General features: G+C 38.1%; 1 protein-coding gene across 3 annotated transcripts in view; it reads left to right on the top strand.

The window, feature by feature from the left end:
* The window catches only part of tmcc3 (transmembrane and coiled-coil domain family 3), a 38629-nt gene that overhangs the window by 11820 nt on the left and 16636 nt on the right, over positions 1–10173 (top strand). Inside the window, exons 1-2 of one of the 3 annotated variants that reach the window (XM_010766919.1) lie at positions 2484–2733; positions 2981–3093. The exons of 1 other annotated variant lie outside the window; for it this stretch is intronic. In XM_010766919.1, the coding sequence (XP_010765221.1) occupies positions 2658–2733; positions 2981–3093 (189 nt within the window). In that variant the 5' untranslated portion in view covers positions 2484–2657. Of the gene's footprint in view, positions 1–2483; positions 2734–2980; positions 3094–10173 lie in introns of those variants that run through there. One more of the 3 variants, XM_010766921.1, reaches the window with a different exon arrangement.

The raw sequence follows: 10173 nt of genomic DNA on the forward strand, positions 1-10173 counted from the left end.
GTCGGTTATTATGGTTATTTTTCAAGTTACTTAACAGTACAACCACCTACAAGGTAACAGAAACTAAAACAAAAAGGAGTAACAGACCAAAATAGCATTTCAAGCTGGTTTTATTTCTGAAATGAATCCCTGAATGAACAATTCAACATTTTGATATGGCTTCAAGGCACAGTTTCTCAGTATAAAAAGTAACTTTCTGAGGTAGCACTAGCAGTGAACATCAATAAACATGAAAAGGAGGGTAAAACATAACTAAGTAAAACATAAAACATCAATGAGGAAAAGTCAGTGCCAAACAATTAAAATGTAAACTTTAGACTTGAAGTGCAATAAAAGACTTTAGCATAACTGAAGGGAAAAACTATATAAATACCTTATTGATAAAATAAAATATAAGCCAACAATAAATAAAGTGCAATACTGTCTGAATCCTGACTAGACAGCTTTAGAAGCATGTCTTTCACAACAGTTTATTTATTTTATAGTTTTTTTTTTCCAATTTTTTTTTTATCACGATAGATACGATATCTCTGAAAAAGCATATCGTGGAGACCTAATATCGTCACGACAATATACATCGTCATATCGCCCACCCCTATTTGTAACCACGAATTCGGAGATCAATACACTCAGGTATTCAATACATGCTGTTTTGCAACTCTGTTTTAGTCAGATAATTGGATGTTGACCTCCATTGCACTAATTAAAAGTGAAATATGGTGATATTTAGATAAAGAACTGCAACTGCATGTATAGCAGAGATTGTGTTTGTGGGTAGTGTCAATGTGTGTCCTCTTTCTTTTGTATCAAAGCAGGAGAGAGAGTGTTAAAATGCAATGTTTTGTTTGCTGATTAACAGCCGTGCAAGTATCATGCAGTGCTAAAATACCCATTAGAGATCTGCTCCTAATGGCATTACAACACATTAGGCTAAAGTTGTTTTACTGTGAGCCCAAAGCCAATGCACTTTCCGAATCAAATCAATGCAAAAGTGCAAAGATAGAGACTTAATTAAATGTCACATTTAACCCTTTGTCTACCTCTCTTTCCCACATGCATAGGCATGGATAGGATACACACCCAGGGGAAATGGACTGGAAGTGTATCAGGTTATTAGGATTGATCATAGCAGAAGGATGAATTGTGGATCCATCCCGGAGCTATATGATCTTTCTAAATATATACACACACGCACCCGTTCAGTGAAATGATACGATTGAATTAACCTGGATCAGATTCAACTTTCAATATCAGAGTGTTGCCCTGCAGCCATCCTCAGTGCCGGTGCTGTTATCTGCCCTGCAGGCTGAATCACACGGCCTCGGACTGTCCAACCTGTCAGCACACACACTTGTCACAATGATTAAAAGATGGCTGACGCACTCCCTGTCCTCATGAAGTCGGCATCAGATCAATTTGTGCACAAGAGGGGAGAAAGTAATAAAGAATGACAGGTCAATGACACAGGGTTAATGCACCTGTCACTATGTCATGTTTTCTAATATGGCAGGAACAGGAGACAAATCCAGACAACACCAAAAATTGACATGCTTTTGTTTTCATGTATTTTGCTTTCATAACATGTCTTCTTTCAGACTTGTGGAAATAAACCCCTCCAAAATAGACATTTAGGAGTACATTTTTATTTGCGTGAGCCAAAGCATCATGAATGTCTAAACATAAAAATTTCCCCAAAACTAGTAATACAAAACATACTTATATTAATGTATAATCAACCGAGGGACGTTTTATGGGGATATTTACCAGTTCAACATTTTCACATGTAGCATCTCCCCTTAAATTTGGTGCATAAATACTTAATGTGACTGTGACCCCAGACAGTAAACTATTAGCAGACTCATATCATATGACAGGGCAAAACTAATTGGTTTCTTTATCATTGGGGCCAGAGAACACCTGCCCTGACCGGCTGTGTCTTTAAATCATTCATGACTTTGTGAGTTATAATTAATTTATCGTTTAACTTGAGATCTGGCTGGTGTCATCTCGAATTAGTCAATCAGCTATCAGTCTATGTGACTAGTAATCTAATCAGTTAGTTTATATAATCATAAATTACATTATATGTTAATTGTACACACTGAAAGAGCCCATTCTGCACAACACTTCTTCCAGCACAACAAAAAATGTGTCTTTGACTTGCACAAAGACTTTATGCATTTATTTATTATAAAGTTATATTATGTATAGTTATAGAAATGTAAAACAGTCGGCCATACTTAATTAAGTACTAAATGGACCTTATTTGATTCTTAAGTATATTCATAATGGGCAACCATAAACAGATACATTACATTTTATTTTTCAGTCAATTTGGAGCTCTCCAATCTCTGGTTATGAATTAATTCATGTGGGTGTATTTGATATCTACCGCAGCCCCTCCCTCTGTATACCACGGTGGGCGGGGCTTAATCACACACGGTCTCTACTCCGTGCCGCTGGCTTTAGAAGGATTACCGCGGCGGGCTGGTGGGGGTACGAGTCACACCGTTGCCGCCGTCGGTCGGTTGTTCCAGCAGCGGTGGCAGCGAGTGGGAGCCGTGATGGCATGTGAAGCACCGACGACGTTAACGGACCACCATAAACTCTGAACGTGAGGACAACGAAACCGGGAGACCCAGCTTGAGTCCCGAGATATGTCCGGAGCTTTCTGTGCTGTTGTCGAGAAAACTTTACCGGGAGTAGGAATACTCTTACACCAACGTCAACATGGTAAATATGCGTTTATACTATTAGCTAACGTTAGCCACCTAGCGTCTATAACATAAGTGAGAGGGTTCATTTATTGTTAAGGACAACTTATCCATACATTACGGCGTGTCATTTATAGACACGTCGATACAAAAAACAAAATTGTGTTAACTTTGTGTATAATGTCATGTTTAACAGACACACAAGAGTTGACAAGTTATTATAATGTCTGTTATAAAAGCTAACCGTCGAGTTTCTGTCATCACAGAACAAGTTGGAAATCCTCCTATTTTCCAGGCAGTGTTGTGTGCACTCCTAACAGCTGACACACCGTCGACCAGTCCCGACACGTTTTATATTCCTCTGGAAGGAACCCAACAAGTAATTCAAACACATAATTCATTGCTGGTCTAATAATCCTCATATGGCAATATTTACACACCACTCATGAATCTGTTGTGGCCGTTCTGCATTTCTTGGCACAGATCCGATGCTCCATTCACTGCTTTCCCTTTAACATTTCCGTTCTCATTAATGGTCCCTTTACCTTCTTATTCCAGAAATCTTAAGCTACACAAACAATACAGTAAGCCTGATATGGAAATGTGTTAGCCAGTAATTCAAGCTCTTAAATTGTGTTATTGTACTGTATGTATTTATATTGAGGCAACAAATAAATGTACAAATTGTGTAATGGAGCTTGGTGGAATTGAACAGAGCTTTTTTGCATATCCTCTCCAGTCCAAGATATTGTATGTACCACCATAAGAAAATGAGTTTGATAATTAATTGGTACTTACAGTAGTTGCTGAATATTTTTCACTGTGAGTGAGGCAGCATTAAATACTGAATTTGTAATGGAGTTGGATGAAGGCGAACCAAGCATCTTGCTGAGACCAGAACAGGATATTTCATTGAGAATTGTAGCAAAGACAAGAGAAAAGCATAACAAATCCAGATTAATAATTTATATTACTATAACGGTTTTTCTTTGTGTATGAGGCATCATTAAATTGACAGGTTTTATAAACGAGTGTGTTGGGGATGGACCCTCTGCAGACCAGACCGTGTACTTGTGAAAACGTTTTAAGGCAATTTGACACTTTGCTCACTCAGGCGACCTTTTATAGTGCTTAGACTTTTTTCTAATCATCCAGACATCACATAGAAACACATGTATCGCCAAGTGGTTGGTCTATCCAGCCTGTCTGAAAGTGTTGCATTCTTCTCAGGTGATTCTAATATTTCCCTGTTATTATATCTAATTATATAAATAAAGGGGCGAGGGGTTGCTGTTTTCTCAATGTTCCTGTTATAGAGCTGTAGTTTGTGCCTTCCTGCTATGTGTTACATGAATGCAACACATGCTGGTGACTTGCTCCTGTCACTATATTCCTCCTAAATGTTGAATAACATGACATGTTATGACAGAGAAACAGATTCTCCTCTGACCCAGTTACAGTGGCTCCGGCTCAGTACAAAGAGCTGCTTCTTTGTGAAGCCCTGTACAGAACATACTTCTAGGCTAAGAGTTATATGACAGCTTCCAAAGAGGGGGAGGTTTAAATGTAGGGTGCACTTTCTTTTGTGTTGCACTGCAATTCACAAGTCTTGTGACCATCAATTTATACATCCAATGAAATTGCGTTACAGTCACGATTTTCTTCTACAATTTGACCATATTTGATTACAACTGTTTGAGTGCAACTCTCATTGCCAAATCATTTTATAAATGTGTATTTTGCCAGCCGACACCCACATATTGACTAGGGACTGAAATGTATATGATTATATTGGTGTCGTTGGTGGCATTATTAGTTACTCTTAACAATCAATATCGATTCCATCTATAATGATGTGTGGAAAAAAGAGTGTATACAGGTTGTTCAGGTTTCCATACTTTTATTTCTCTGGACAAAACGTACAGCATCACACAGGCTAATGGATTAAATAAGATAACATTTATAAAGGATTGTGAATGTGAAAGCATTTTTTTTTCATATAGGTTTTATTAGTCAAGAAAATAAATTGTGATTTTACCCTTCAGAACTCGCACGTAGAATTAAAAAAACTAAACATTACTGCACTTCCAGGGCATTCTGTGTTGACTAATGCTTCATTATATTCACAGTTTCTCCCAACTTGCCTTATTGTCGTTTCTATAAATGCTACCACTTGTTTTCCATCCCCACAGTTGAATGTCTCTGTGGTTCATAGCCCTGCTGTCTTGTGCACCCAGGTGGGCTCTAACACAGAGGCATTTCTCAACAGGAGAGCTTTATGAACTGTTCAGGGAGAGGAGGAGGCAGTTTATCCCATCCTCAGTTGTTAACCTTTATCCGACTACACTCGGGGGGATCCTTTTAGCGGAGCAGGAGCTATATTGGTGCAGGATCGAGAACCTTGCCCATGGGCACCTTAGTGGTCGTTGTTGTGGAAGGATAAAGCATTAGTCATTTTCCTCCAGCACTTTTTCCAGACAGAAGTTGGAAAGTCTAGTCTCTGTGAAGTATATGTGTGTGTGTGTGTGGGGGGGGGAGTTCAATCTGCAGACAGAAGTTCAGTTTCCACTGTAACATCTCCTTCTTTCTCTTAACGGGTTATTATATTTTTTTAACCAGCGATTCTCAGCTGGTTTCCAATTGGGACATCATTTCTTTTAATAACGAGTATTTTCATTCTCAGTGAATCTGCTGGTTACTTTCTTAATTGTAATTGTTAGTTTTAGTTATGTAAGCCCAAGTTAAGTTATTGAAATTACTTGTCAATTGTCTTGTCAATTGTACAAGTGGTTCACAAATGTTTAATTTGATTGTTGCAAATATGGATTTGGGAGTCAGAGCCTAATTGAGCAGTATTGCAAAAAATATTAATGTATAAATAAAATGTTTACTTTTTTGTAATTATTATTTTAAACCTATAAGTGTGTAATTTAAGAAAAAAAATCTCATCCTATATTATGGCTAGTAGTGTTGTTTAGGCTGAGTATAGGCTACTTTTAAACCTTAGTTTTGGCCCTTTTTGAAATTGTATTTCACAGCCTCGTCGCTGTAGCATCACACATAATGCCCACTCTAACATTTGGCATTTCCTCGTCATCTCCTCGGTTCAGAGGGTTCCCAACCTGGCATGTGTGTGTGTTCACTGTCAAACGGACTTGCCAAGCTTGAATCTGCTCCGATGAAAAGGGAAGGGGATTTATCAGGGAGGAAATAGATTTCTTTACGCAGTGGAAGGACGGTAGTTGACTTGATTTATTTAAAGATCAATATGGATGATGCTAAAAGGTCTCGTATGTGTTTACATAATTGGAGGTTTGTAATTAATGCACCGAGAAGCCTAATCTCTTGCTATCATTAGATCACTTTCAAAGAGGAAGATCTCCCCTCTTAAAGCTGTGTGTGTTTTTGATCTGGAGGAAAAGGATGAGGGTGTGTTTTCCTTCTCGGAGCTCCTCACAATATCCCCTCTGGGCAGCGGAGTGTTTTTCTGAGACTCTTGTACCTCTTCTTTAGATTAATGTCAATAAGAGGAGGCTATTGTTGCCCAAGGTCTCATTCCACTTTCATGGCAAAGAGATAACAGTGTTCCTTAAAAGGAGCATCTGTCTGCCATTAGTCATGTTTTTTAGCAGACAAATGCATCAGGCAAAGACTTCGGTAAGGCCCCCAGGGGGAAAGATCATCTTCAGGCCTCAGGTTGGATAATTAGACAGTCGGGAAAAGCAAATAGTCTGAATGGGCATGATACATTTCCCCTGTTATCTACCTTTAGGCTAGTGTGTTGTTATGAGATGAGGATTGGTTGATCGATGGTTATAGCCCTGCCTTCCTTTTTGTTTCACCTCATTAGCATAATATAAAAGTTTGGGCTCATTATACGAATCGAGAATTTTTTTTTTTTTAATTATTATTTTTAATCATATTTATTTCCTGGCTTTGGGTGTTAATTGTTTCCCAGCACAACATTCATTTACACTCAACAAGTCAGAGCTTGTTGTTTTGCTCTCTTCCTGTAACATACAGGAAACCAGTTTTTGCTGTATGCCTATCCCAGTACACACACACACACACACACACACACACACACACACACACACACACACACACACACACACACACACACACACACACACACACACACACCCCACAAGTCCCCAATCAGCGCCACAAATCACACTGATGAGCTGAGCCGTGGCCTTTGTTTGGCCATTGAGAGTGAACAGAATGGGAGGAGTGAATGTCGATGAATGGGAGCTGATTTGTTGTTATTCTCCTTTGACTCGCTTCATTGGACATCACGGCGAGGTGTGAGCTCGGCTCTACTCAATGGCGTCTGTTGTCAAGGGCAACTGGTGGAATCTGTGTCGTTTCCCAGAATAAATGATGCTTTTAAAGGGATAGTTTGGAATATTTGAAGCAGGGTTGTATGAACGTCTTATTCATAGTCTGTGTATTAATTGAAGCAAAAATCTGCAACTGAAGCCATTATCTTTGCTCTCTTCAAAGATATCAAACTGACACAAACTGTCATTTTACTTCACAGGACACAGGAGTTACTGGTCTACTACCGCCTTTAACGGTGTGTTAGTTTGTGTTATTCTGGGACTTTGGTGTTGATTCAATTAAAGTCACACACAACACAATAATATCAATAGAGGCAGATGTAGTAGACCAACAACAACAACCATGTTTTGGGAAGTAAAATGACTGTTTTGGTCAACAGAGTCTGGTGGCTTTGAGGAGAGAAAGATATATCTCATCGGTAAATATAGATATTGATTGTTTTGAGTGGGACTATTTCATCAGGTGTCAGTATATCTTTTCTGTGCTGGTTCTTCTGTCTGCTTCCTTAACCTGGGAGCATGCGTACTGCCATCTTGACACAAAAAAAATGAGCAAAATGATGAGAGCAGGACAGGGTATAATCTCTGGAATGTAAATTATTAGATGATTTTCATCTACGTACACAGGTTTCTCTCTTTCTCTTGATGCTTTTGGATTAGGGATTAAATGGGATAAACTGACAGAGAATCCACACACACCAGCAGCGAGTAACAGGGTGAGGATTAACCAACACACATACTCTGCCCATCAAAGAGATCCTGTGTTTGGCTATCACACATACACAGCTGTTTTTCCCCCTAGTCATATCATATTACGCTGAATCACTGCCAGTTATTAGAGTCACTTTAGACACATTAAGCTTGTGGAAAAATGTGGTTCAGCCCCTTTTGGCATTTAATTCTCAACTCAACAGTTATCACAACCTGCAATACGGACAAACGTATAGAAAATGCAAATGGCGGGTCGGAAACATTTGGTTGGCCTCTGGCACATGCCTTCATAGGAGCTATTATTACATTGGAATATTTTCATTCTTGGTAAATTGTTTCATTAGTTAAGTCAAAAATACATCATTTACACTTCCAACTTCTTAAACAGTAGGATTTTCTTTTTTATATCACTTGGCATTTTTTGTTTTTGTTTAAACCAAGCAAGCAATTATAAAGCCATGCATATTTTCTTAGGCTCGTTCGTTACTATCTGACCTTTTTAGGATTTACCTATTAATAATACAAAAATAGTAAGTTGCAGTCCTTGTAAATAACATACTTCAATAAATGTACTCTATGAAAATATGGGCTGCAACTATACATTTTTTCATTATGAATTGGGCTAAAGGATGAATCATTATTTTGTCTTAAGAGTGGCAGAACAGAGAGGACACATATTACTCACAGTATCCAAAAAACTAAAAGTGACGTCTGTTTTGTCACACATACAGTCCTAACCCCTTCAAATTGTATTTAATATCATAAAAGAACGAGAAAACCAACATGTATTACTCTTTTGTAGGATTTTTGGGGGAATTGTGAATCCTCAAAACAGTTAATATTTTGTCTGTAATCGATGTGTTTTAGCACTTATGTAAATCAAATCTGCACCATGAATACATATTTAAAGATTCCTGCTCAACACACACCTGCCAGTGACTGTTATGTAATCCAGGGAGACGTGTTTGCATGTGTGTTGACTGAAGGATGCGGGGTCATTCAGACTGTGTGGACACATTACAAAGTCTGGCTTTCACTCATGCCAACATTTCGCTGTACTCAACTCTAGTAAGTGCTCTAGTGTGTGTAAGAGTGTGTGTGTGTTTGGTGCAAGTGCAGAGGAGTGGGTTGTTAGGAATCAGGCTTCTAAAAATGGAGTGACTGAATGTAGATCCAACTCTTTCCTGTGTTACATCTGTTGGCGTCTAAATTTACAGAACGTATGAGTGTGTGTGTCTGCATGATTACTTATAGTCCTTATTATTGAGATCTATTCAAAGCTACCTTCTCGAACCTTAGAATAGGATAATAAAAATAGCTTTTATATAAAACCCTCTTACTTGCTGTTGAATATAATCTCAATGTTATTTATATGCATGCACACACTGTTAATTGATATGAATGTGTAAATAAATGAAGATTTATGTTTCCTTCAGGTTATGTTTTCTCATCGAGTTCGTCTGATTAGACGAATATTTGAGTAATCTAATTTGTTGCAGATCTAGTTTGTTGCTATTTCGCAAAATAAAATGTCTGTTAATATCTATATTTGATTTACTTCATTGTACATCCCCTAGATGGATCTTGAAATGTAAACATCGACATGTATCAGTGGGGTCAATGGTTGGGTAAGCTACTGTCCCCAAGGTCATATGAAAACATTGCATCATTATGCTTCTGCATCTCTTGCAGATTCTACTCTATTTGCAATTGTATAAGTTGTGTTGCTTTCCATAGAATTGGTTTGTGTGGTAATGCATACGTAAAGCACTTTGAATTGCCTTTGTGCCTGAAAAAAATAAACAAATCCTTTACCATCAAATGGACAAATGTTCCCTTAAACCAGGGGTCTGCAACCTTTTTGACCAAAAGAGCCATTTTGCCCCCTTTTCCACCATTTTTTGTTTTGTTTGGAGCTGCAAAACATATTTGATGTTTATAAAGTTGTATATATTGTTACATCATAGACAAAAACTACAGTTTTTTTGCATTTATTATTTATTACATTATATAAAACTGTTTGCCTCTAATAATAAACAAAGAACTTTTATAAGGAGAATAGAAAAAAAAATACACAGGCCTACTTTAAAATAAATCAACACAGCACCTGTCCTCTGCGCATTTGAAGAAAATGAAGATAATTCAAATGGGCCCACTTTGAAATAAATATAAGATATAGCTGCACCCTAAAAAGAGTTAACTGATTGAATTATGACTGAAGATCGTCAGCTGTCTTCCTCTTCCGTGTTTTTCCTCCAATACGTAGGCCTAAACAACACACTCTCACTCCATAATCGTCCAGGAGTGACGTTTGGTCAGGGTCCCGTGGCGTGCAGTTGTGACGCTCCTAGGCTCCTTCAGCTTCATAAAGGGACGCAAATAGCTTTCAACTGATTGCAATGTAT

The sequence above is a fragment of the Notothenia coriiceps genome, unplaced genomic scaffold (assembly GCF_000735185.1).
Source record: "Notothenia coriiceps isolate Sejong01 unplaced genomic scaffold, NC01 NC01_scaffold00003880, whole genome shotgun sequence".
Lineage (NCBI taxonomy): Eukaryota > Metazoa > Chordata > Actinopteri > Perciformes > Nototheniidae > Notothenia > Notothenia coriiceps.